General features: G+C 43.7%; 2 protein-coding genes across 4 annotated transcripts; one reads left to right on the top strand and one right to left on the bottom strand.

Annotated features, from left to right (window-relative positions):
• Positions 1 to 1,973: 1,973 nt before the first annotated feature.
• YWHAB (tyrosine 3-monooxygenase/tryptophan 5-monooxygenase activation protein beta) lies at positions 1,974 to 20,419 on the bottom strand. 3 transcript variants are annotated; one of them, XM_073309644.1, is made up of 6 exons: positions 20,286 to 20,419; positions 9,525 to 9,826; positions 8,340 to 8,463; positions 6,036 to 6,199; positions 4,361 to 4,456; positions 1,974 to 3,835 (listed from the first exon to the last, which is right to left on the bottom strand). In XM_073309644.1, the coding sequence occupies exons 2-6, from the start codon at positions 9,816 to 9,818 to the stop codon at positions 3,779 to 3,781; spliced, it is 735 nt and encodes a 244-aa protein (XP_073165745.1). In that variant the 5' UTR covers positions 9,819 to 9,826; positions 20,286 to 20,419; the 3' UTR covers positions 1,974 to 3,778. The 3 variants fall into 3 exon arrangements, with proteins under 3 accessions (XP_073165745.1, XP_073165747.1, XP_073165746.1); XM_073309646.1 differs by lacking the exon at positions 20,286 to 20,419 and adding an exon at positions 19,952 to 20,058; XM_073309645.1 differs by lacking the exon at positions 20,286 to 20,419 and adding an exon at positions 13,962 to 14,058.
• On the top strand, positions 20,286 to 26,102 carry LOC140897263 (uncharacterized). Its single transcript, XM_073309647.1, has 3 exons — positions 20,286 to 20,516; positions 24,427 to 25,030; positions 25,617 to 26,102. Exons 1-3 carry the CDS (start codon positions 20,502 to 20,504, stop codon positions 25,700 to 25,702), a joined length of 705 nt encoding a protein of 234 aa, XP_073165748.1. The 5' UTR covers positions 20,286 to 20,501; the 3' UTR covers positions 25,703 to 26,102.
• The last annotated feature ends 717 nt before the right edge of the window (positions 26,103 to 26,819 follow it).

Here is a 26,819-nt window from a genome sequence, read left to right as displayed (position 1 = left end):
GAGTGTGTATGTGTGAGTGACAGACAGCACTTTGAGAAAGGGACCTTCAGAGACTTGAGGGGGAAGTGTCTTACCACAACCCACATAGCTACAGAATGCCATTTAAATGGAGCTGAGGTAACTTGAGTCTGCATAGCTACTGTACTCCCTAATGTTCTAAAAATCTGAACAGTACAAATATGTAAACAGGTGGCTTGTATGTGGATGGAATTTATGTGCCAATATTCTTCCAAAGTAGCAAGTGCAGTGCTGCAGGGCAACATCAAAAATCCCTCCCACGCTCAGGCTCTACCTTGCTTTGAGAGGCTTGCCGAGAGTAATTCTGCTCTCCATAATTGTGTCAGATGCTTCCCTAGATATTAGATTAGTTCAATCCTTTGTACAGCAAAAAGGCCATTACAACACTTATAAAGCTAAAGTAGGATAGAATGCTTTTTTCATCCCCAGCCAACCTGCTTTCAGGGTTCAGGATAACCTCTGGATCATGAAATAATTTGACTGTTACTGTTCACTGTGAGCAAATTTTCAGAATGAGGCCTCCATTTGTGTGTTCAATGTTGCACACACACTTACACATTTAATTTTCATGCACTACCATGGATACCTGTGTGTAGTGTAAGTTTTATTAGCTGTGCATACAGCTGATAATGTACAAAAACAGTAAACTGACATGCAAATAGAAGCCAGGTTGGGGCTATGTTGGAAAGCAGGACCTACATTTACAAGTTTTAGATTATTAGCAATAGAAAGGTGCATGGGTCTGTTAGCAAGCTGTGGGGGAAGTGGGGAGAGGAAGGCCATCCAAACTTGGATAGTTTTCCAACAAACTACTCAGCCTTAAATAGGAACTTTTGAATTTATTTCCAGACACTGGAAAAAATGTTCAGGAGTGCCTAAGGTAACTTGGGCACAGAGCTTAAGTTTCTTTCATTGAGAAATAGGCGCCTCTATGCCCCAGTCACCTAGGCACTTTTGAAAAATTGACCTTATTCTATTGATCACACCAGAGATATGACTAGAGGAGACTGGGGGTAAGACAACATCTTTGTTAAGATCTTTTGTGTGTGACAATTATAAAATAGGGAGAACCATCAAGAGTACTTACTACCATTATGAAGAATGCTTAGTCATATTTATGCATATTCCCCAGATACATACTGTTTGAGGCAAGGGATTCAAACTCCATGCACGAACATTTGTCATGAGAGGTCACAGCATTAGCCTAGCTGTCCAGTATAAGTAACTTCACTGCAACGTACCTGACAGAATATGATTTGGGAAAGAATTACACTACACCTAAGCATTTTGGCAAACTAGCATAAGTGTGAAACATAAGAAAAAGCTCCACTATTGATTAGTCAGATTATAACCCTCTCTCCACTGACTGATCCCCACCCTTCCAAAACTGTTGAGCTCTGGTCTTGCAGTCAGATGCAGAGCTGTGGCTTCTGTGATGAGAAATTAATTATTGAAATTTCCAGGGACTGACTGACAGGTACACACAGTGCTCTCAGCATCTGCTACGCAAGCCCCATTAACAAGTCAGATAGGAACCTAACAATAGTACCCAGGTCAGAATCTTGTGTGTATTAGCCATCAACAGAAGTCACTGCAATAGATGTTGTTCATATACTGTGTTTTCAACCATTACCATACTCAATGAGTCTCAAATTAAATAAGGATATTTATAGTTCCGTTTCTTCCTCCTCTCCCCCACAACAGGAAAATGTACAGGCATGCGCCTAACAGAATGGACATCAAGCAACAGAACCAGTGTCCTCTACTACGAAGTGAGTACAGTAGCAGAGTTTTTTTCATTTTCTTAGTGAAAGGAATGATTTAAATATTTGTACCACTTAATTCGAGTCAAGTCTCACAGAGTCCAAATTCTGGACATTACAATAATGAGGTGGTGATTCTACTACCATAATTTTCTGTTGCCACAAGTGTGACAAAGATAAAAAACCACAAGGAACTGATAAATTTTTTTTTATTATTCACTTTTGAATTCTTTTACACTTTCCTGATTATTTTGTGTAAGGTGAAACTAGAACCGTTTAAAAGACATACACAAATCTAGTACATCAATAACCAGGTATTTCTTTTTTGCTATACTATTCTCACAACCACGTGTGTGCTAGCAATATAACCGTCACAGAAGCAAACTTTAGGCAGAATACTGGTCAGTAAAAACAAAGCGAAAAGAGCTACCAGATATACAGACAGGCTCGGTTCCACATTCATCACTACTGCATTTATCAAGCGCCAAGTATTAACTGCACTATTTGTTCAGCTAGTAGAGGGGAGTTTTAAAATCAGTGCATGAAATTCTCTCTCCAGGAGACAGATGGACAGACAAACAGATGGATTCTACAGCTAGGTGAAATGGTAAAGGGATGATACTGGGAGACTGATAGATGACTATTCCTAATCTTTTCCATTGCATTATTCATGCAACTCTTATGAGGTCTTATCTGACTGGACCTGTTTGGGAACACAACTAAATGAGGACATTTGGAGTTCTAATATCACAAGTTCCTAACAAGCATTACAAATGTGTAAGGTCTGCATTCCAGTACGAAATAATGGGAAATCTTGAACATTTTAGGTAATACCAGGATCTGGCTTAAAGTGGCAGACATTAAGAGCTGAAGACTACAGCAGCACTGGCAACTCTCAAACATCTGAGTGAGAGACCTGTCCAATAGCACACTCAGGTCTCTCCATCACCCTGATATCACTTATAATCCACAAATAATGGAACATATGTAGGAGTCCAGAAATTTTTTAATGACGTTTAAAAGCAGATGGGAGGAAGATTTCTATAAAGTGAATTCAAAGATGGCAGAGTGGAATATTAGAAATTTTTCCAGATAGAGTTCAGAGTGGGAATACCCAAGGAGATTTTAATTCTCCTAAGTGAAATCCAATCTTTGCATTATTTTACTCTTAACAGTATTATCCAAAAAACTAATAAGACCATTCATACAATATTAGTCTTTTCCTGTTGCAAGTTGACAGTAATGCACCAAGAAATCTTACTACTAAAGAACAGTCCGAGTTGTAACTAAGTAATTTACTGTTGTGGGAAGGGGTTTTAATCATGCATGTTGAATGAGCACTGGACCATTTTTCAAAGTCAAACCCCAATTACTTGCCAATGTAATTTGGAAACCTAGGCTGCTATACTCCCAAAAAACTGAACTCTCAGAAAAGTAAGATTACTTAAAGTGAGCTTTTGACTGAAAGCAGTGCACCAAACTTGGTTAAAAAATGTCTACAGAGTGTGCCTGTTAAACTAATTCTCTGAAGTGTGTTACTGAACTGGAATGCCATACAATGGATTGTTTTCCTTCCATGCCCCAGTGTCACAATATAATTTTTATAACTTTCTGTACAACTTTACAACAGAATTGTACTTCGACTATTTTGGTGCCAGATTAAGCTTTCCAGAGTTACATAATTAATATCTAGTTTCTACCAGGAAGAGTTTTGTAAAGTCAGCTGCAATTACAAAACCCATAATCACAGTGTTGAGTTAAAAATATAAACACGGTAATCATAACTGCAAATGTTCATAATAAGTTCAGAATGCAGTTGTATAACCAATCTCCATTTTAAGTACACAAAACACCAACCAATTGTTTTTACCCCACAGACAGTTTTTGCTACGTTGAGGTTGTGAAAGTCGATGTACTATTCTTTTTGCTTGTCGCACAAAGGGATATATGTGTAGGATACAGAGTGACATTGAACATATAGTGAAGCGTGACAGCCATTAGTTCTCTCCCTCCCCAGCATCCCCTTCATCTCCCTGGTTTTCCGATGTCCATAGCTGTAAGAAAATACAAACACATGTTTATGCTGAAAGCATGCAGTTAATTACATTTGTCAGGAAAGGGGAGATGGGGTAATTAGCTGTAGGTTGTGCAATTTTCTTAATGGAAGAATATTAAATGGTTGAATTTAGTGGCAAAGAAAGAATAATGAACTAAAAACAGAAGGCTGGATGGAGGCTTAGGAACAGAAAGCAAATGAAGCTTACAGGCAGTACGCACTGGAGGAAAGTTAGCTTTTGGGAAACGGTCAATAAAAGTGCACCTTTCAATGACAATTGATTGCAGAAAGGCTTACTAACTTGGGCTAGTACAGCAACTGCCATTTTATTTAGCATACAGAGGCAATGGCTCTCAGATAGGTCCAATTACACTAGTTGGTGTGGTGGTTTCTCCATAAGAGAAGTGATTTGTAAAGCAGAGGAATATACAAAACTTCTCATGATAAAGCCTATTTATTGGAGCCTGAAAGCCTAACATTTACAACAGTGACAAGTGTAGTAGTTTGCCCCAGTGATACTTACTGTAAGGTTGTCCCTTAGTAGCTGCATGATCAGAGTGCTGTCTTTGTAAGACTCTTCATTCAGTGTGTCCAGCTCAGCTATCGCTTCATCAAAAGCCTGAAATAGGCAATACAGTTTAACAGAGCAAAGACACCAGATTTTCAAATTCTGTACTCATCTGAATTCAGTTTCATTTACACAGATAATTTTTTTCTTAAAATTTTCCCATATTACATTTAAAATTCAGTGGGGGGGAGGGGGTACAAAAAAACAAAGACAAAAAACTAGGAGTATTTTTCCTCTCCCCAAAAGAAAAAAGTACTAGCCAGGCTCAACTACAACAAAGTGAAGACCAGGCCACTGGCCGACTGGAAGAATTCTATTTTGTTACGTGAGTTTTAAGATTAATTCTTGAACCAGGCCTACTTCCCAGACCAGCACAGAATATTCAAGAAGTGTACAGAATGGACTGCTTCACATGGCTCAAAACCAACCCACCCACCCATTTAAAGAGCAGCATTGTCAGACAAGTTCCTTAGAGTGTCTTCACTAAAAATGGAGGGCTCAAAGGTTTGAATTAGAAGCAGTGGGCATGTAGAGCTAAAGCTGAAAAATTAGAGGTATCTTCAGGGTCATATCTGCTGCACATAGAAAGGCAACTAAAGACATAGCAAACAGTGTGACAGTGGAAGAAACAATGTACTTTCCACTAAAGACTAATATGACCATAGTTGCCACCAACTTGTTTTATAAAATCTTCCATCAAAGTCCATGCAGCATGTTTGACAGCTGCCATGAATAAGGCCCCCTTTTCTATTTAAATAGATTTCTATCACAAACGCAACCACATTTGTAAAGCAGATTGATTTACAGCCCAATAACTTAAATAGCTGAACTAACAGTAGTAAGTGCATTGCAAGGGAAAAATCTCTTCTTGCTACAGAATATTAGGACCCTGAACAAAGTGCACTGTACGTATATGCTAAGTAACTCTGAATGCCATCATTATCCAAGCTGTTAGTTGACAGTTTTCAATTGAAGCAAGTAGAGGTGAACTAATAAAAATACCACATGGAGATATTCACCTCTCAGAAAGAGATTTGGTCTAATTTTAAGGAGAGGTAAAAGACAAAAACGAACTCACTTGTGATCTATTTGGGCACAATTAAATCATCAAATAGTTTGCCGCACCAATCAAACCAAAGCGGCTTTGGTCTTTGAAGAGGGACTGGGATGTTACAAGTCATGAATGGAGAGCACTGGTAAAGTCACACTGGAGAAACTGCCCCATCAAATTTTTGAAATATGCTCAACTAAAGACAGTGTTATTATTTTCAGTTTTAGGAACTCTAGATTAACACAAACATTTTAAAATTTCCAAAACAAGTACTTTCTGGGAGAATCCTGTGAAAGTGTGAAGAGGGCAGCTTGTCTTATTCCTCACAGGGTAATTGTCAATAGTCTAGTATGCTTTTGCTGGTTTATGTGAAAATATATTAAGATACAGATATTAGTGTGAAAGGAGGCCAGCAGCTCTGAGGCAGGCATCCTCCCGCTGACAGAGTACTCTTGAAGGAGAATCTAGTTGTTTTTAGAAGAATAGATCACTCAAAATTACCTTCAGAGGTAGTACTGTACACCTTTAATAGTTTTCACCTTCAATAGTTTAAAATATTGAAAAGATGAGTCTGCTTACCGTCTTTGCCAGACTACAGGCTTTTTCAGGGGAATTTAATATCTCATAATAAAAGACAGAGAAATTGAGAGCCAGACCAAGCCGAATGGGATGTGTAGGTTGCATCTCTTTCTTGCTAATTTCAAATGCCTCCTGGTAAGCCTGCTGAGAGTTTGATACCGTTGCTGTAAAAAGCGATTTCGGTAAGATTAATACATGGTAAGTCACTACATCTCTTATTTTATCATCGTGTATTTAAGGTAAGGATTATTTATCATCATCTTACTCTGGGCAATTTAGGAACTTTGGACATCTGGTAACAATTCCAATTAGAAGGTTAATAAATATCTACATGTAAAAAACAAGCACAGAGGGCTTCAATAATTGTAATGGTAAAAATCTAACAATAAAACTAAGCTATTAATGCAGGAGTGCTCATAAGATTTAAAATGCAACAACCCAAACAAAGATTAAAAAACCATCAGACAAAGTTGTGGTTAGTACTGTTGAACTCAAACTGCATTGTGTTTAAAAGCTAGAAGCCAAAAGAGGAACAGGAAATAGTTCTGGAAGGTAAACGCTGAAGAAAACTTGGGAGTGGGAATTCCCTAATGAGCCATTCCCTAATGCTTCTGAGAAGGAAGGGTCCAAGAGGCAACCTCTTGTCCTGAACTCCATGGGTTAAAAATTGGGAGTACAGAGGAACTGTGAGTGCCCCCTCCCCAGGCTGATGGGTAGCACAACAAGCTCTAGTGGGACTGTGTAGCCCTGTGATCCTGCTCATGAACAGCACTGACTGCCCACGGACTTCCAGGCAGAGTTCAAGTGAAGTTGAAGTTACTTCAACCAGTGAAGTTACTTCAGCTAGATCCCCTGATATAATTAGGAGGGTACGACTGGCAGGGCATTTTCCATGAGGAAATAATGCATTCCTCCTCTCAGGCTACCAGATCCTGGATTTGCTGAACTTTCAGACAGGTGGAAAAGCCTTTCCAGGGATGGGAGGAGAGACATTTGGGGACAGAGCAGGCTGAATGAGGGATGGCAGTGTGTTTGGCTTGATGTTAATTACAGAGACTCACCTATAATGGGTTTTTTGGGGGTGAAGGGGGGGCGGTTTGGTCAGAGCTACGACACTGGCAGACCATGTGCCAGCTCATGCCGAAGCCCTAGGCCTATTCACTTGTGTATTAGTATAGATCAAAGTGATTGTTAAATGTATAAGAGTGTACTTTATGTTTTAACTTCATGAAAACGAATTGGATGTTACTTACATTGTTTTCACGTATCTGTATCCTGTTATAACATAGTAGCAAACATTTACATTGTGTACACCCCTGTAACTAAATAACCCAAATGAGAAAGAAGCATTATAGAATGCAAATGAAGAACTCTAACAGAAAAGATTTATTTTCAAAGCAAGTGCTCATTGTGTGATGATGATGAGAGGTCAAAGACTCAAAATGTATTCCTCACGCTCTGTCAAAGAAAAAAACATGTGGGTACTGACACTGTCAGCTTGTTTTCTGTGAGAAGAAGCTATAAGTATGGATTCAAGGAAAGATCCTGCACCTCTGGACTGCTTGGACTAGTATGGGAAAGTGTACTAGATACAAAGCAGAGATCCCCAGAGACAACCTGGGTATCCTGAAAAGACTTTTTGGAAACTGGAAGTTTATTTCATCACTGCCACCATTTGGAATTACAAACTGTGAGTCACCTGTACGTATATTTTACCTGTTTTAACCTCTCAATAACACATTTCCTTTTCTTAGGTAATAAACCTTTAGTTAGTTTACTATATAACTGGCTACCAGCATGGTCTTTGGTATAAGATCTAGAGTACCAACTGACTGGGGGGGGAAGTGACTGGTCTCTCGGGCCTGAGAGCAACCTTATGTGGTGTGATTTTTGGTTTAAAGAGACCTTTTCTCACAAAGTCCAGTTTGCCTGTGTGGTAAGATAGACTGGAGAGTCTAAAGGGACTATCTGTGACTCCATGGTAAGACAGTTATAGTGATCCAGGAGTTCACATATGTCACTGGCTTGGTGAAATCTAATTATAGAACACACCACCAGCTTGAGGTGTCTTCTCTGTTTTCTGACAATCTGCGCTGAGGAAGACACTCCAGAGAAGCATGACAAGAGCAACGAGCACAATGCTTGTTTTCAATAGTTAGTGAACGTTGAAATCTATATAAATACTCCTCACTGAAAACAAACATTTCTCTCCATACTTCATTCTGCTCAGTGACCATTTGACTTCTGATCGGGGGGAGGGGAGGGGCGTGTGTGTGCGTGTAAAAAGATTTTAACTCTACCTACTTTGTTTGCTGTCCCCAGATGCCACCTCCGAAAGATATCTGAAGTAATCGCCTTTCATTTTCAAATAGAAGACCTTGCTTTCTGGCTGTGTGGCATTGACAATAAGGTACTTATCCAAGAGTTCCTGAAAGAGGAAGCATCACAGATGCTTTTGTCATGAAAGTCACAGGAGTGATAAACCTACACACATGAAGTTTATTATCCACTACCAAAGTGCAGAGAAAAATCCACTGGGGAGTGGGAAACTTGCCCTGTTGAGGGCCTATACCATTCATTTCTGCAAAATTTCAGCTCTCAAAAAGTTGATAGCCCTCCTGATTGCGAGGACAGCTTTTCATATGCAAACTGATGCAGTGCTGTGTTCATGAGTCCGCAGGTACAGAGCTCCAGGGCTTCCACTGCTATTCGTAATTTTGCTGCTGTTTGGCAGCGTGAGATTCACAAGAGTCTGATTACTTTCACTGCTGCTGTTTAGAACTGTGGACAGCAATGAAGTTGTCTAAAGCTATGACTAGCAACAGAGGCTGCACTTGCGTATTCAGAGGAACAGGACTCAAAAATGGTTGCAAGAGGAGTACCAGGAACCCTCTCCCCTTCACATGCATTAGGATCTTGACTGAGGCAACCACAAAAGAGCAGAATCCCTCAACCCCTAACTTCAGAGAAGCCAGGAAACTGGTGTGGGGGAAAATGCTAGCTCCTCTCCTGTCCACAAAAAAATATGGGTAGAGGCTTAAAATTTCAGGTGATTAAAAGACATAGGAGCATCTATCACCCACTCTCCCCCACCAAACAGGAACAGCACCCTGCTAAGAATCCGAGCACCCGAGTGTAAGTGATAGGCTTCTTGCCAGGGCAGCTGGCCACAGATCCTTCTGGTGTCTTCCCCTTTCTCCCCCAATCATCTTCCATATTAATCTCTGCCTAACAGGTTTTGTGCCTTTGGCTAGTAGATGGTTTTGTTTTGTTATTTGGTAGGTGATAGCACTTTAAGAGAAACTGAATACAGTTACATGAAAGAAACTAGAAGACTCAATTACTAAACCCAGCCAAGTTCTTTACCCAGAGCCATAAGAAATTATCTTCCTGCCTGGATCTTTAGCATCTCAGTAAGTGAGGCTCCTTAAGCCTCCCTGGCAATTGGTGCAATGCTAACTACTGTTATTTTTGCTGCTGGATTATTACCAGAACATCATTGCAGATATCCTGCAATTCAGCCTCAATTTTCTCACGATACTCTCTTCCCATCTGCTGTTTCTTCTCATTCCTCTCCGTTTTCTGTTCAATGCTGGAAATTACACGCCAGGAAGAGCGACGGGCACCAACCACATTCTTATAGGCAACAGAGAGTAGATTCCTTTCTTCATTGGACAGTTCATGTCCTTGCTCAGTGACAGCCTTCATAGCAGCAGCCATGTCATCATAGCGCTCAGCCTGTTCGGCCAGTTTGGCTTTCTGTACCAGCTCGCTTTTATCCATAGTTATTCCTTAAAAGGAGAAAAAATAATTTATCTTGATTGCACAGGTTGTGGAAAACAAATGATAAAGGTAAAAGGGGATACAGTGTAAGTCATGATCATAAGTCATAAGTGGGAAGTCTGTCTTCTTCCCGATCAATGTAGTGAGTTACTAGCAGGAGTTTAACTTTATATTTTGGTTATTTCACTAAGAGCAGCATAGAATCATCGGAGTGGAAGGGACCTCGAAAGGTCATCTAGTCCAGTCCCCTGAATGCATGGCAGGATTAAGTATTATCTAGACCATCCCTGACAGGTGTTTGTCCAACCTGCTCTTAAAAATCTCCAATGACGGAGATTCCACAACCTCCCTAGGCAATTTATTCAAGTGCTTAACCATTCTGACAGTTAGGAAGTTTTTCCTAATGTCCAACCAAACCTTCCTGGCTGCAATTTAAGCCCATTGCTTCTTGTCCTATCCTCAGAGGTTAAGAACAACTATTTTTCTCCCTCCTCCTTGTAACAACCTTTTATGTACTTGAAAACTGTGATGTCCCTTCTCAATCTTATCTTCTCCAGACTAAACAAACCCAATTTTTTCAATCTTCTGTCATAGGTCATGTTTTCTAGACTTTTCATCATTTTTGTTGCTCTTCTCTGGACTTTCTTTAATTTGTCCACATCTTTCCTAAAATGTAGCGCCCAGAACTGGACACAATACTCCAGTTGAGGCCTAATCAGCATCTTCTGTAACATTTAAGGATCACAACCAATCACACTCCTGGAAGAACCTGAACATTACCTTCTCAAATGTGACATTAATACTAATGTTATGTCCAATCATATCAATCTTTCCCCCGCCCCAGACAGATTTCTCCTCCAATCCTCTTTATCTTACCATGACTCCAATCTAACAATACCAGAAGTCTGAGAGGAAAGGTTGCATGTTCAAACAGTTACCAAAAAAGAAAACCAGGACTTGTTCATGTTACAGTATTCTCTGGTACTCTTCCATGACAGGAATAATGTTCTTAGAGCAGGAGTATCTGAAACACTGGACAGCTCCTGCTGTCATTGAGCAGCCCTCCTTTGCTTCGATGCAAAATGCAATGCTTCTGTGGATATTTAAAACAGCAAAATAAAGCTGCAGTGTTTGGTACCAGAGAAAATGTTTTTATACTGCCCTAACAGGAAAATTATTTCTTATGTCTGTGTTTCTCTACACATGAGATTTTTTGAGACAATCAACCCTGCTATCCTGCAGCATTTTCAATGTCAACCATATTTTAATACAGAGATTGAGGGAGAAAGGATGTGGCACATGACAGTCATGCAATTGTAAAGTAATTGCTTACGTGGAAAGAAACATTCATCTCTTTTGAAATGCAATTTAGCAGCTGGAAATAAGGTCAGACATATGCTATATGACCAACTCTCCACTGAGCACAGTTTAAGAACTTCTGCCTCAGGAAAATGGATGCTGGAGTTAGTAAGGAAAATGGCTTTTCCTCACTGCTATGTTCTATGTGTCTGCAAGGCACAATGGTAACATGTATACAACTGGTTTCAGAGTAGCAGCCCTGTTAGTCTGTATTCACAAAAAGAAAAGGAGTACTTGTGGCACCTTAGAGACTAACAAATTTATTTGAGCATAGGCTTTCGTGAGCTACAGCTCACTTCATCGGATGCATCCACTGAATGCATCCGATGAAGTCAGCTGTAGCTCACGAAAGCTTATGCTCAAATATATTTTGCATCCGATGAAGTGAGCTGTAGCTCACGAAAGCTTATGGTCAAATAAATTTGTTAGTCTCTAAGGTGCCACAAGTCCTCCTTTTCTTTTTATGTATTCAACTAAGTTTGAACAAAGGACTTGTGTGGTATATGCACGGTCACCTTATGGATGTGCCTGTTCTGGGAGCCATTGGATCAATACAGATTTTTTGCTGAAAGAAGCCATCCCAGAAAATGGAGTCCTCTTGCACACGTAGTTCTGCATTAAGTCTAGTTCTCTTTCAAACACAGCTTTTAAACCAGTGGAACATGGCACTTTTAAAAGGTGCCAAATTGATATTAAGATTGCCGCTCTCCCCAAAGACAAAAATAGGTACCCACAGTGAGTTAACTTATTTTACTTCACTAACATGGCTCTGTCTTTGCAGGAAGGCTCGACTCTAGGGAGACGTAGTTGGTTTGTATCACTGGCTACTGCAGACTCCAAATGAGCTCATCACTGAGCCTGCCAAGGAACCACCAGGTTTTGATTTATTTTGGAAAGACTGATGCAGATTGAATCACATCAGGACATCTCATGGAATATGTGGACAAACCCTCTTTAAATGGAAAATGAGGCAAACACCTGTAGTCACCAGGCACAAATGATGGAGCACATCATATCCGAGTGTCCCCTTTGTTCTTTTGCCGGGGGCCTGCAGCAACGTGCTGGCTATCAAACTTAGATATAAATTTGTAATCATGTTACCTACCCAAGACGTATGAAAGAAGATGACTCCAAGTAAGGATGCCAAGTGAGAGACAGGTTTTTTTTGTAATGCACACACTTAAGCTACATTTGCACTACAAGCTAGAGGGGTGATTTCCCTGCTCGCTGACACATGCTTGCGCTAGCTCTCATTGAGCTAGCATAAGTATAGATAGCATCAGATATCTGGATAATGATGATGATAATCTGAATAGGATAATGGCAGTGGAGGCATGGCTTAGCCATGTTGAGTATATACCCATGAGGTTCAGGTGGGTTCGTTCTCGAAACAGCTAAGCCGTGTCTCCACTGCCCCTAACGCTACCGCAGCTCCGCTGCTATTAATATTTGCACTAGCTTGACAAGGGCTAGCACAAGTACGTATATGCGAGCAGGGGAATCATTCCCTTAAGCGCACAGCGTAGATATAGCCTTAATAAATATACTGCCTAGTAAAAATGTAAGTTGAAAAGACAGATCAGTCAAATAGCAACATTTTTTGGTCACTATTACAACCAGCATGAACCAGTTCAGATGAACTAATGATGTAGAGTTGCAGTGCTCTGTATTTCAAGTCAACAATATTCCACCACCTTCTTGCCGCATCCCAAATTGCTAGACTTTCAATTATGAAATGAATTCAATTTACATGCTTAACACAGTAACTAGTTCACAGCTGGGGACCCCCTAACTTTCACTGTTAATTTGAAGATCAAAGTATGTCTATATAAACAGTGTTTTATAGTGTATGAAAGCCAGCCATAAATACTAAAATATCTCACATAACTGTATGACTCCAATTTCTTCAACCTGCACTGCCTCTTGAGGCATTTCCATTGTAGTCACCTTTAGGTTTACCACAAGCAGTTTACACAATACCATTACCATATGATTTGGATTTTTGTTTTGAAAAATAGTCTGCATGCTGAAATTTAGAGACAAGTAGTTCTAAAGAAGTTTGCATTTTGTTATTAAAAAAGTTTGTGTTATATTCTAGCTGTACTTTTTCAGTAGCACAGCACAAGTAGTGCTATGGATCGCAAAACAAATCACCTGTGCAGCGTTCAGTTTAGGAACTGTGGAGGGTTTATTAACACGATGCTAATATGATATATTTATCTTTAAATGCAAGTCCCTTCATGGCAGTCAGTGGGTTCACTTAAGGGTACATTAGGGAAACCACAGAGGGAATAGGGAAAGGCATAGAGAAGGTACAGAAGAAAGTCTGACAAAATTGACTGTTCAACCCAAACGCAAGTACAAGACATACAAAACATGTTATCTAGCCTTAGTTATTGGACTGTCTAAATTATGTGTACATCTTAAAGACAGCTCACACTACTTACTAAAAAAGTCTGACTTCTTCAATAAGAACTTCATTAATTGTGTACATTTGTACCAGAGTCTGAGATGCCAGTGTTGGAGCCTCAATTTATTCGTTGATTTGACTATTTTAACTTGTCCTAAAATCTTTTATTGTTAGTAGGTTTGCTACAAAAGTATGAAGTGCTGTTCAGTAAAACGAATTTAACATAATTCAAATACCACAGTGTTTTCTTCCAAGAAAGGCATTGCCCCACACCAAAATGTGGATAATCTGGCAGTACGCACCTACCATCACTCTCACTGAAGGGTTTGCTGTATAAAGGAACACTGTTAGAGACTTGATTCTCCATTGCTTACCTTGTTAGAAGCTTGGAGAAGGGCTTTGCAGAGCTATGATGACTTGGGCTCCATAAGAGGGAAGTGTTTGCCAGAAGGAAAAAAAAGACACAAGGAAAGGAGTGACGTTTGAAAAAAAAAAAAAAAACCAAACCAAAAAAGCCACTATCAGTTATAGCTGGTCCCTCCCATAAAGGAGCTGAAAGCTGTGTCCTTCCTAACAATAGATTAGTGTGCCACAGCCTGGAACAAGCATCTCTGGGATGCCTGGGCTGGACATGTTCTTAGGCCACAAATGGAAGGCACCAGTGGTGATTACCTGCAATTAAGAGTATGGCTACACTTGCAGATGTAGAGCACTTTGAGTTAAACCAGCCTTCCGAGAGCGCAGTAGGGAAAGTGCTGCAGTCTGTCCACACTGACAGCTTCAAGCACACTGGCGAGGCCACATCTGCGGCACTTGCAGTGGCTTTGGGAGTGGTGCATTATGGGCTGCTATCCCAGCATGCAAGTGACTGCAATGTGTTTTTCAAATGGGGGGGCGGTGGGGTGGAGTGTGAGAAGGAGTATGTGGTGTGTATGTGGGGGGAGAGAGAGTGGGTTTTGGGGGGGGCTGAGAGCATGTCAGCATGCTGTCTTGTAAGTTCAGACAGCAGCAGACCCCCCTCCCGATCCCCGCCTCTCTCTCTCACACACAGCATTCCACAGTAATGGTTGCTTTGTCTCGGAGCAGATAAGCAGCCGGCTGTCAGAAACGGAGATTTCGAAGGGCATATCCGCATTCCTGCAGCGATTCAAAAACAATGACAACAGTGGCCACTTGACTTAAGGGGATTATGGGACATTGCCGGAGGCTGATCAGAGCGCAGTAACACAACACCTCGTTCACACTGGTGCTGGGGCGCTCCAGCGGGGGCACAGCAAACATTATTCCACTCGCCGAGGTGGAGTACCAGCAGCGCTGTAACCACGGAGTCAGAGCGCTCTATGTACCTTCCCAGTGTGGACGGGTAGCGAGCTAGTGCACCCGGGGCTCCTTTATTGCATTGTAACTCACAAGTGTAGCCAAGCCCTAAGAGCAGTACATTCAACAACGACTGTAGTGAGAGACTGACAGGAATTGTCTAATGTAGCATAGATACTTTTGGGGAGAGGGGTGGGGCTGTTGCAAGTCATAGCCATGGAAGAGTTCTGAGAACAGGGCTTGTTAATTCTAAGTAGAAGGTGAGAGACACTAGTGCTTTTCAGATTTTTAAGAGCATGCTAAACCAGGGCTTAGAACCCCTCCAAAAGGCAATGATTGCATCCTATCTCTGATCAAGAATGCCAGCAACCAGAGTGTTCAAAGGTTGGAAGCACTCAGTAAGCACTCAGATACCAGAACTTTGAATCTAACGCTCCTATGTATTAACCACTGAAGCCATCACCCTTCTTCCCACTCCTGCAAGCTGAGAAAATATCTAGGTCCTGTCTAGCCTAGGGTCCAACACCACAACCAGGTCAAGCGATCTTAAAGGTATTAAACTGTGTCTACAAGGGAATTAAAAGGTTTCAGCTGAGTTTGCTTGCTCATGTAGACATGACCTGGATTGGATTTCTTTTTAATAATTGTACTGCCAGAGGTAGGTATCTGTAAAAGACACTAGTTTATAGCTGCCCCTGGCTCCTTTAGGTGAGAGGGGAAGTAAGGAGCGGGAGAAAGCCACAGTCATTTTAGAAAGGGCACCCAAGGTCAAAGTAAACCCACAGGACTTGCAAGCAAGGACAAAGGTGGTGAATTTGGGATTTATGTAAATTTTAATGACAGTTGAGATAAAAATGTTTAGACACTCAACATTCCCCACCAGATTACAAGAGATCTATGATAAACCATATTTTAGGCCCAAGTTACTTGACAGTGATCATGCCTGCTTTTATAGGCTCTGCTGCTTCCAACCATCATGAGCTATTCAAGACCAACCGTCAAATCAGATCAGATGTAACTGCATTTAAACACTGTAGAAAGTAGATGAAAAACTGGCAATGAAAAATATCTGACTTACATAATATATTGAACTGGCAAAACAGTACTAATAAGCCTTCACTGTCCTGAAGTTTGCTTTCAATGACCTGCTCTTTTGATGCCAAATAGGTCATTGATCCTTTTTAAATAGTTTTAATGCTTGTTAGGTAGAAATAATTAGACAAACATTTCTCCATTAGAAAAGATTTGGGAAAGAAAGGAATGCAATTATTGGTTTGCCATATACGTCAATAAGAAGTCAGACAGAAAAGTGGGTTAATACACTAACCTTTCACTTTTGGAGAAATTAGTTTAAATCTAGATTTGGTCACAAGGGATAAGTTTGGTAGTTTCAGACTCATATGCATTTATTCCCATCACAAAACTGCTACAAAATTTAGTACTGGAAGAGCAGAAGAATAGTATAGGAGATATTTGCAGATCTACCTACCAAAAGTGAACAGCCCCTCAACATATCTGATTTGGTTTTAGCTGGTGACATTAATGCGGCAATTCACCCCCAAATGAAAAATCCATATCAATTACATAGCATCCCACACTCCAGTTCCATAAGTTTGGAGCCTAGATGGGGATTCAAAAGGAGGCAATTGCCTCCAAAACAAAAGGAAAGGCTTCCTTCATAATTTAGTCATGTGCATGCTAATGCAAGAACAACTGTAGTATTGATAAGAGACAGTTTGGATGATGCAGATGATATCCACCATACAGCTCACACAGCAGGCACCACTGCTGATGTGTACTCTTTAAATCAATTCATTCCTCAGCTCCCTACAAATTAAATACAAGAAGCCTGTTTGCCTTTTAATACCATTCCCCCCCCCCCCCCCCCATTTAGCTAGAGTTGTGTTCTTTATCTTGACCTACGGATTTAGGAGTGGTGAGGAAGAACACTGGAAACTAAATACAGATTACTCACTGACATCAGAATTTCTCATTCATTGCCTTTCCACAAAGAAAAAAATCCATTCATCACTCCAAGCTAATGGAAATAAAGTACCCCCCCATGGTAGTATGTATTATTAAAAAGTGACATTTCAGAAAATTGTACATTCCCAGTAAGATTTTACCCAAACACAGAAAGCTAGATTTCTCCTCGATCACCATTAGGTTGACTAGTAAGATTAATAAAACGCACTTTCCATATTCTAGGGCTTTAAACAGGTAGCATAACATGTGGAATATCCTCTCCAACCTTATATTATGCAGCCTTACTCTCTTCCAAAACCCCCAACAAAACTCATTTCTTTCAGTTAGCTTTCCAATGTGCCCATCACCTAGGTGACCAGATAGAAAGTGTGAAAAATCAGGACAGAGAGTGATGGGTAATAGGCACTTATATAAGACAAAGCCCCAAATATCAGATCTGTCCCTATAAAACTGTGACATCTGGTCATCCTTCTGCCACTCCAAACACTGCCCCAAAATCTTCATTAAAACTTTGAGAGAAAAAACTGTCAATAAGTAAGCCTTATGATCTCTTTCTGCACAATCACCTTCCTATATATACACAACCCTTTTCCCACATCTTTTTGTCACCCCTTGCTATGTTATTTACTTAGGGCGTGTCCTCACAGGGAAGTTAGGGTGAAATAAGCTAGGTTGTGAATTTAAAGCCCAATAGCTATTCCACTCTAGCTCCGCACATTAGGGTACCTTTACACAGCAGTCGGGAGGTGTGACTGCAGTATGCATATGCATTCCCTAACTAGCTTTGATCTAGCTAGCTAGCTAAAAATAGCATTGAAGCCAAGGCAGCACAGGCTAGCCCTTGAGTGCAAGCCCTCTGGGACACTAGATATGTATTCAGGTGACAAGCCCATGCCGCTGCAGTTTCACTGCTATTTTTAATGGGCGAGTTAGAGCCAGGTATGGCTACATGTGCTGCAGTCACATCTCCCAATTGCTGTAGAGATATACCCTAAAAGAGTGTCTTTTTTCAATTTAGCTTAATCCACTTGCAAGGTCAATTAAGCTAAATTGGACAAAGACACCCCTACTACAGAATAAGAGTGTCCATATGTGGAGCTAATGCAGAATAGGTATTGCATATTAGCTATTCCAGGCTATTTCCCCATGTAAGCAAGTCCTTAGATTGTAAACGCCTTGGAGTAGGGACCTTTCATTCTGTCCAAACTATTATGCACATCTATAGTGCTATATAAATAAAGGACACTTACAAGTGGAAACAGGAAAGTATATAATGTACTTAACATGGTTAGAATTTTGTTCCAACTATTATAATCATTTCTGGCTAGGGTCCAAATGAAAGTAGTGAGTTTCCCCCAAAAACATCTTCCCTCAGGTGTAAAACTCATGCCAAAATAAATGTGTTCATATTACAGCAAATCACCTTCACTAATATTAAAGTGAAAGTATTTCTATTACAGGATGGGATAAGTCTGTTGCAAAATAAAAAGCCATACCGCTGCAATGCTTTAGTTTTAATGTAATATGTATCGGGACACTAGCCTTCTGTCTGAAGAACATAGTTCCAAACCTTATTTATGTGCCAGTTGTGCCTTCCAACTCAGTCTCATCCTAGTCTATTTGTGCACATAACAAAAACCACACACTTAGCCTGCTCTGCTTAAAAGCTAGTGAGAACCAGAATAGCAAGGATATTGCAGGTCAGAAGATGGTGCACTGACAAAACTGAGTGTGCAAGCGTGTACTGGACCCCATTTGCTTTAATGGTGTTTCACTTCCTGCATATCAAATTAACTCAAAATCTAAATATAGGTACATGGCCAGGACACTTCATTTGCAATCAGCTATTTGCTAGTTGCCCCCCACTTTGGGATCTAAGACCCAAAAATAAATAGTGTTTTCTCCCTCTGGAAGGGTGAATTTATACTTTCAAGGCTTTTTTTTTTTTTTTTTAAATGGACTCTGTTCTGGGGAACTATCAAAAAAGATACATCCTCCTGCATAAAATGCTCTGAGACAGTTCATGAGACTTCTGATTTAGGTAACCTAACCACTCCTAAAGCTATAAAAGTTTTACAGCCTTATAAATGTTTTCAAGCTATTGAAGTTACATGTACAGTACAATTTAGCTTTTAAAGTATTATATATCTTTCAGTTTGCTTCCTTGTTTGGAACAGTTACTGTAACTTCAAAAAGACTAAATGAAATAAACTACTACATTTTAGTTGGAATCTTCACTCAGTGACAATGTCTGCATGGCACTGATACTTGCACTATACAAGATAACATCTGTGGATTACAACCTCATCAGGGCAGTTTATGGGTTTTTCTAAGAAGTCTTACAAGTTGTGCCTGATGCCCAAACGAGTATTCTTTCCTCCTCGTGCCTGCCTACATTTAGTTCTGCCTTGTGCCACAGCAGAGGCTAGTAATAAATAATATACCACCTTTGTTATTTGTATTACTATAACATCTAGCAGTCCCAGTCATGGACCAGGACCCCATTGTGCTAGGCACTGTATCTGTGCTCTTACACCCACCTATTATTCTATAAAGATATCAGGGCTGCATCCTTACCTCCTCCCTATTTGTTTGAAACAACACCACGAGTACCTATGTGAAAAGGATGCTATGAAGTGCCATGGACATTATTGCCATCTCCTGAACACAGCAAGAGATTTTTATTCACGGTAGGCAATGCCTGCAGCACAGGAATCTGATCTGTGTGCAGCAACAGGGCGGGGGCCCCCAGTGCAGGCAGCTGGGCATCCTGGCCCACGACGGAGAGATCGCAGGGAGCCTTGGGAACGAGAGGCCTAGAATCAGACCGGAAGGGGGAGGCTCATTTCCCAGCCGGTAGGAGCCGAAGGGTGGCAATCACGGCCAAGGGAGCAGCCCCTGCCAGCGACGCCTGCTGCACACAGGTGTGCGAGGCCAGCCTAGCCCTCGGGGGAGGTGACTCAGCCTAGGTGGGGCTGGGCTGAGGGAGGCTAGAGAAGGCGGTGCTGCCAGCTCAGGCCCTGCGGCAGCCTGGCAGGAGGGGAGTGGGTCACACCGTTACCTGGGCGGCTCCACTTCCCCGCCCGGCTCCCCGGAGAGACACGAGCCACTGCAGCCCGGGGTGGGGGGCCGCCCCCCAGCGCGGCCTGCGAAGGCCTCTGCCCGCCGCCTGCCCCTCCCACCCCGGGCCCTGCCACCCCCGAGAGAGGGAGGAGCTGGGCCGGCCGAGGCTAGGGGACCTGCCCCCTCCTACTTCCGCGAGCCCTTGGGCCTGTCGGGCCGCGCAGCGCCCTGCCTCCCCCACGGGGAGGAGGGAAGGGGCGAGGCCCCGAGGCCTCTTCGCGACTCCCACCCCCCGTACGCTGTCCCCGGGGCGATGGGCCCGAGACCCTCACCTGGCGGAGGGCTCACACCTCGGTCCCGGGCGGCTCAGGAGACTCCGAGAGCGGCGGCCGCTTCGCTACCGCACACACCCTGCGGCGGCTCCAGCACCCCCTTCCGGTGCCAGCCCCACGCCCCTTCCGCTGCCGGGACACGCCCCATTCTCCCCATTGGGCCAGAGGGGCCGCGGTGCGGGGGGCGTGGGCGGGTAAGGAAACCTCTCGGCAGCTATGGCAACCGGGGAGGTGAGGGCTGGGTGGGTGCGTAAGGAGGGGATAGTGCAGCTGGGCAGGCGGAGAGGGGATGGGGCTGTGGGGAGGCTGAGAGGGGGTGGGGTAATAGAGAGGGGTGGGGCTGTGGGGAGGCTGAGAGGGGGTGGGGCTGTGGGGAGGCTGAGAGGGGGTGGGGTAATAGAGAGGGGTGGGGTCGTGGGGAGGCTGAGAGGGGGTGGGGCTGTGGGGAGGCTGAGAGGGGATGGGGTAATAGAGAGGGGTGGGGTCGTGGGGAGGCTGAGAGGGGGTGGGGCTGTGGGGAGGCTGAGAGGGGCTGTGGGGAGGCTGAGAGGGGTGGGGCTGTGGGGAGGCTGAGGGGATGGGAGACTGAGAGGGGTTGGGGTCGTGGGGAGGCTATGAGGGGATGGGGTAATTGAAACAGGATGGGAGGTGAAGGGGAGCTGATGACATCATCATTGATCTCCCAGCCTCAGACCTGCACTCTGTTTCCTACTCTGTTCCCCTTTCCTCACGCCCCGTCTAGGCCATATCTGAATCTTGCTGCTTTTCCTTAGTGTTTCCAAGCTCCAGACTTTCCCCTCTGCCTGTCCATGCCCTCATCCTCTCCCATCTCAACTACTGTCTTGGCCTCTTCTCTGGCCTAGCTTTGCCTTCTGTAACCTTACGCCTCTCAGCCCCATTCAGAACATTGCTGCTAAACTGTCTTCCTAGAACTCTTTTATTGTGTTTCCCTCTCCCTGCCCCCAACTCTTTTATTGGGTTTCCCTCTCACCCCCAATCTTCAAGACCCTCCACTGGTTCCCCCTTTTTCATCACATCAAACACAAGTTTAAAGTCTGTACCGTCAAGGCTCTTCACAAGTTAGCGCCTCCCTATTTATTATTTTCTGAACTCACTGATTCACAACCACCCCTTTCACTCCATTGGAGCCAGCAAACTCCATTACCTGCCCGTCTGCTCTCCCAGCTGGTCAGGGGCTCCAAGGCAGAGGCATTGGGGGAGGGGCACCTGAAGTGCACCAGCACTTGATAGACTGCTGGGTAGCTGCAAGGCCATGCAGCTTTGAAGGAATTTAGGGCACAAGGCCCCTTAGGAGGCCATTCCAGTCAGTGTAAGTTAGAGCAGCCCTGTGATTGCTCTAATTTGTGCCTCCAGGGACAAGGGGAAAAAGTTGTTTAACAATAGCAGCAGGACAACACATCACAACCTTTGTCTCACAAGACAAAACTCTACTATGCTACTAAACAGAATAAGATAAATGAAATGGTTCTCAGCTTGCATTAGATAGTTCCAAAACCTGTTTGAGGCACTTTTGGCTTCAGTAATTTGTAACCATCAAAAGACATACAAAACAACAAGGATCTTGAGCTTAAACTGCAGTGCAGTACATCTGGAAAGATACTTATCTATAATTTACATACAGTGTAAATAATATCTGCATATTTACCCAAGTAGAGCAATTCAGCATTGGATACCCATGTACCTGACAATACCTTTGTATTTGTATACTGTTCCAAGTAACTAGGCACCTGTATATAATATCAGACCTTTCACACCTTGTGGCGGTCTCCTCAGAAGAGGGTTGAGGCAGGCATCTGTAGGTAGTGGCATATGTGGATGGAACAGATGTTTGCTCTTCTGCAGCCTATAGCATAACCTGTTTTTGTTAGTCCTCTTCCCAGGACTTAATAAGAATGATGAAATTAAATGATAGTCCTGTAATAAAAGGTAGTTTGCAAATGGTACTGCTGATCCATGTCATTTCCAGCAGATGGCACAAGTGTCTTAAATGTTAATCAAATGTATGCTGACCTTTCTCAGTAACAAAAGGCATTTGAGGAAATATACTGTCTTCTGAGGGTATAAAAGATGAGTCTCTAGTTTAGAGCAGAACTCTGTACCTAAACTAGGGATGTAAAAGCTTAACCAGTAAGCATTAGGCTTGGATTGGAGTGGCCTCAGCCCTGCTGTGCCAGTGAGACCCCAGTCCCGGCCGGAGCAGGCCCCTGGCTACGCTGGCAGGAGCCCAGCCCTGGCTGTGCAATGCCGGCTGGACCTCAGCCCCAGCTGCACTGGCTGAGCCGGCAGGACCCCAGTACCGGACATAGAGGGCCCCCAACCCTGGCCGCGCCGGCCAGCAATAGCCCAGTCCTGGCTGCATGGTGCTGGCCTGCCAGAGCTCAGCCCCAGCTGTATCACACTGGCTGAGCTAGCAGGACTCCAGTCCCAGCTGGAGCAGGCCCCCAGCCCTGGCTGCGCTGCGCCAGCTGGCGGGAGTGGGCGGGAGCTCAGCTCTGGCTGGCCAGACCTCAGCCCAGGCCACACTGCACTGAGCCAGACTCCAGACCCCACCGTGCCAGGCCCTCCCAGCTACCTTGGTTAACTGGTTAAACAAAATAATTTTAATATTTAACTGGTTAACTTTTTAAACCGATATTTACATCCCTAACCTAAACTGGTCACTAATCTTAGACATGCCATCATGATGTGTTTTGTATACTCAGATATCGTGGTGATGAACATAGTACAAGAATTTAAATACACAGAATCATCCACAAGTATGTGTAGAGGATCCTGTTAATCAAAATGAATATTTGTGGAGCACAAGACCTCATAAGCAGTGTACCCAGCTACTTGACCTAGCTGAACTGTTCAACTCCCTGCTTGGGAGCTAAACGCTTTCCCTTTCCCTATGACTACCTCCTGTGGAGTGAATGAAGGTCATCCTGTGAAATTTAAAATACATTTAAAGAGACCCAAACTCTATCCCTACAGCCAAAATTTGTCCTGGTCTTGGTAATCATCTGTTTAGATTCTGCTTCTCTCTGGCCTACCTGGCACACCTCTCACTCTCCTCCATTCCATTTAAAACCCCACCACCAAACTCATCTTCCTCTCGTACTGTTCTGACCATTTCACCCCTTTTTAGTCCCTGCACTGGGTCCACTTCTGCACCAAATTCAAGCTCCTCATCTTACCTTTAAGGCTCTAGGCCAGATTTTTAAAAGTATTTAGATGTCTAAAGATGCAGATAGGCTCTTATTTGGAGTTTCATAAGCAATGAGACTTGGGGGACCTGACAGGTTTCAGAGTAGCAGCCGTGTTAGTTTGTATCTGCAAAAAGAACAGGAGTACTTGTGGCACTTTAGAGACTAACAAATTTATTAGAGCTTATTAGTCTCTAAGGTGCCACAAGTACTCCTGTTCTTTTTGGGGGACTTGAGTGTTTCAACACAGAGCATTACAGCGCCTAACTAACTGTTAGGGGCCTAGAAAATCACAGGAACAAACACTGTGATTCCCAAAGCCGATTTAGGCACCTAGGCTCCCTGTACAATACATGGGAAAAAAGAGGCACTTTACAATATGATCCATGGAAGTCAGCATGCTAGGTGGGGAGTCACCTAAGCTAGCCAATGGGAAATGCCAACAAGAGGGGTATATCCTAAGGCCAACAGCTCCAACATGAAAGATGCAGGGGACACCACATCACACTATCCCAAAGCTCAGTGGTGAGAGCACTGTCCCGAGAGATGGCAGAGTCTTGTTTAAATCCTTTCTGCCAAAGAGATGGAAACTAAACCTGAGCCCTGGTCTACACTAGGACTTTAGGTCGAATTTAGCAGCGTTAAATCGATGTAAACCTGCACCCGTCCACACAATGAAGCCTTTTATTTCAACTTAAAGGGCTCTTAAAATCGATTTCCTGACTCCACCCCTGACAAGTGGATTAGCGCTTAAATCGACCTTGCCGGCTCGAATTTGGGGTACTGTGGACACAATTCGACGGTATTGGCCTCCGGGAGCTATCCCAGAGTGCTCCATTGTGACCGCTCTGGACAGCACTCTCAACTCAGATGCACTAGCCAGGTAGACAGGAAAAGAACCGCAAACTTTTAAATCTCATTTCCTGTTTGGCCAGCGTGGCAAGCTGCAGGTGACCATGCAGAGCTCATCAGCACAGGTGACCATGATGGAGTCCCAGAATCACAAAAGAGCTCCAGCATGGACCGAACGGGAGGTACGGGATCTGATCACTGTTTGGGAAGAGGAATCCGTGCTATCAGAACTCCGTTCCAGTTTTCGAAATGCCAAAACCTTTGTCAAAATCTCCCAGGGCATGAAGGACAGAGGCCATAACAGGGACCCGAAGCAGTGCCGCGTGAAACTGAAGGAGCTGAGGCAAGCCTACCAGAAAACCAGAGGGGCGAACGGCCGCTCCGGGTCAGAGCCCCAAACATGCCGCTTCTATGATGAGCTGCATGCCATTTTAGGGGGTTCAGCCACCACTACCCCAGCCATGTTGTTTGACTCCTTCAATGGAGATAGAGGCAATACGGAAGCAGGTTTTGGGGACGAAGAAGATGATGATGATGATGAGGTTGTAGATAGCTCACAGCAAGCAAGCGGAGAAATCGGTTTTCCCGACAGCCAGGAACTGTTTCTCACCCTGGACCTGGAGCCAGTACCCCCCGAACCCACCCAAGGCTGCCTCCTGGACCCAGCAGGCGGAGAAGGGACCTCTGGTGAGTGTACCTTTTAAAATACTATACATGGTTTAAAAGCAAGCATGTGAAAGGATTACTTTGCCCTGGCATTCACGGTTCTCCTAGATGTACTCCTAAAGCCTTTGCAAAAGGTTTCTGGGGAGGGCAGCCTTATTGCGTCCTTCATGGTAGGACACTTTACCACTCCAGGCCAGTAACACGTACTCGGGAATCATTGTAGAACAAAGCATTGCAGTGTATGTTTGCTGGCATTCAAACAGCATCCGTTCTTTATCTCTGTGTTATCTTCAGGAGAGTGAGATATAATTCATGGTCACCTGGTTGAAATAGAGTGCTTTTCTTCAGGGGACACTCAGAGGAGCCCATTCCTGCTGGGCTGTTTGCCTGTGGCTAAACAGAAATGTTCCCCACTGTTAGCCACAGGGAGGGGGAAGGTTGAGGGGGTAGCCACGCGGTGGGGGGGAGGCAAAATGCGACCTTGTAACGAAAGCACATGTGCTATGTATGTAATGTTAACAGCAAGGTTTACCCTGAAAGAGTGTAGCCACTGTTTTATAAAATGTGTCTTTTTAAATACCTCTGTCCCTTTTTTTTTCTCCACCAGCTGCATGTGTTTCAATGATCACAGGATCTTCTCCTTCCCAGAGGCTAGTGAAGCTTAGAAAGAAAAAAAAAACGCACTCGCGCTGAAATGTTTTCCGAGCACATGCTGTCCTCCCACACTGACAGAGCACAGACGAATGCGTGGAGGCAAATAATGTCAGAGTGCAGGAAAGCACAAAATGACCGGGAGGAGAGGTGGCGGCCTGAAGAGAGTAAGTGGCGGTCTGAAGCTCAAATGTGGCGGCAGCGTGATGAGAGGAGGCAGGATTCAATGCTGAGGCTGCTGGAGGACCAAACCAGTATGCTCCAGTGTATGGTTGAGCTGCAGCAAAGGCAGCTGGAGCACAGACTGCCATTGCAGCCCCTCTGTAACCAACCGTCCTCCTCCCCAAGTTCCATAGCCTCCACACCCAGATGCCCAAGAACGCGGTGGGGGGGCCTCCGGCCAACCAGCCACTCCACCACAGAGGATTGCCCAAAAAAAAAGGCTGTAATTCAATAAATTTTAAAGTTGTAAACTTTTAAAGTGCTGTGTGGCATTTTCCTTCCCTCCTCCACCACCCCTCCTGGGCTACCTTGGTAGTCATCCCCCTATTTGTGTGATGAATGAATAAAGAATGCATGAATGTGAAGCAACAATGACTTTATTGCCTCTGCAAGTGGTGATTGAAGGGAGGAGGGGCGGGTGGTTAGCTTACAGGGAAGTAGAGTGAACCAAGGGGCGGGGGGTTTCATCAAGGAGAAACAAACAGAACTTTCACACCGTAGCCTGGCCAGTCATGAAACTGGTTTTCAAAGCTTCTCTGATGTGTACCGCACCCTCCTGTGCTCTTCTAACCGCCCTGGTGTCTGGCTGCACGTAACCAGCAGCCAGGCGATTTGCCTCAACCTCCCACCCCGCCATAAACGTCTCCCCCTTACTCTCACAGATATTGTGGAGCACACAGCAAGCAGTAATAACAGTGGGAATATTGGTTTCGCTGAGGTCTAAGCGAGTCAGTAAACTGCGCCAGCGCGCCTTTAAACGTCCAAATGCACATTCTACCACCATTCTGCACTTGCTCAGCCTGTAGTTGAACAGCTCCTGACTACTGTCCAGGCTGCCTGTGTACGGCTTCATGAGCCATGGCATTAAGGGGTAGGCTGGGTCCCCAAGGATAGATATAGGCATTTCAACATCCCCAACAGTTATTTTCTGGTCTGG

The sequence above is a fragment of the Lepidochelys kempii genome, chromosome 13 (genome assembly GCF_965140265.1).
Source record: "Lepidochelys kempii isolate rLepKem1 chromosome 13, rLepKem1.hap2, whole genome shotgun sequence".
NCBI lineage: Eukaryota > Metazoa > Chordata > Testudines > Cheloniidae > Lepidochelys > Lepidochelys kempii.
The sequence above is the reverse complement of the archived record's forward strand: the minus strand, read 5'-3'. Positions and strand labels throughout refer to the sequence as shown.

Excerpts from the sequence above, each read along its gene's own strand:
- LOC140897263 (XM_073309647.1), top strand. Across the intron at positions 25,031-25,616 it reads AGGCGGAGAAGGGACCTCTG|CTGCATGTGTTTCAATGATC; the intron begins GTGAGTGTACCT and ends TTTCTCCACCAG.
- YWHAB (XM_073309644.1), bottom strand. The coding sequence starts at position 9,818 with ATGGATAAAAGCGAGCTGGTACAGAAAGCCAAACTGGCCGAACAGGCT. Across the intron at positions 6,200-8,339 it reads ATCTGGGGACAGCAAACAAA|CAACGGTATCAAACTCTCAG; the intron begins GTAGGTAGAGTT and ends CGCTTTTTACAG. Across the intron at positions 3,836-4,360 it reads TACTAAGGGACAACCTTACA|CTATGGACATCGGAAAACCA; the intron begins GTAAGTATCACT and ends ATTTTCTTACAG.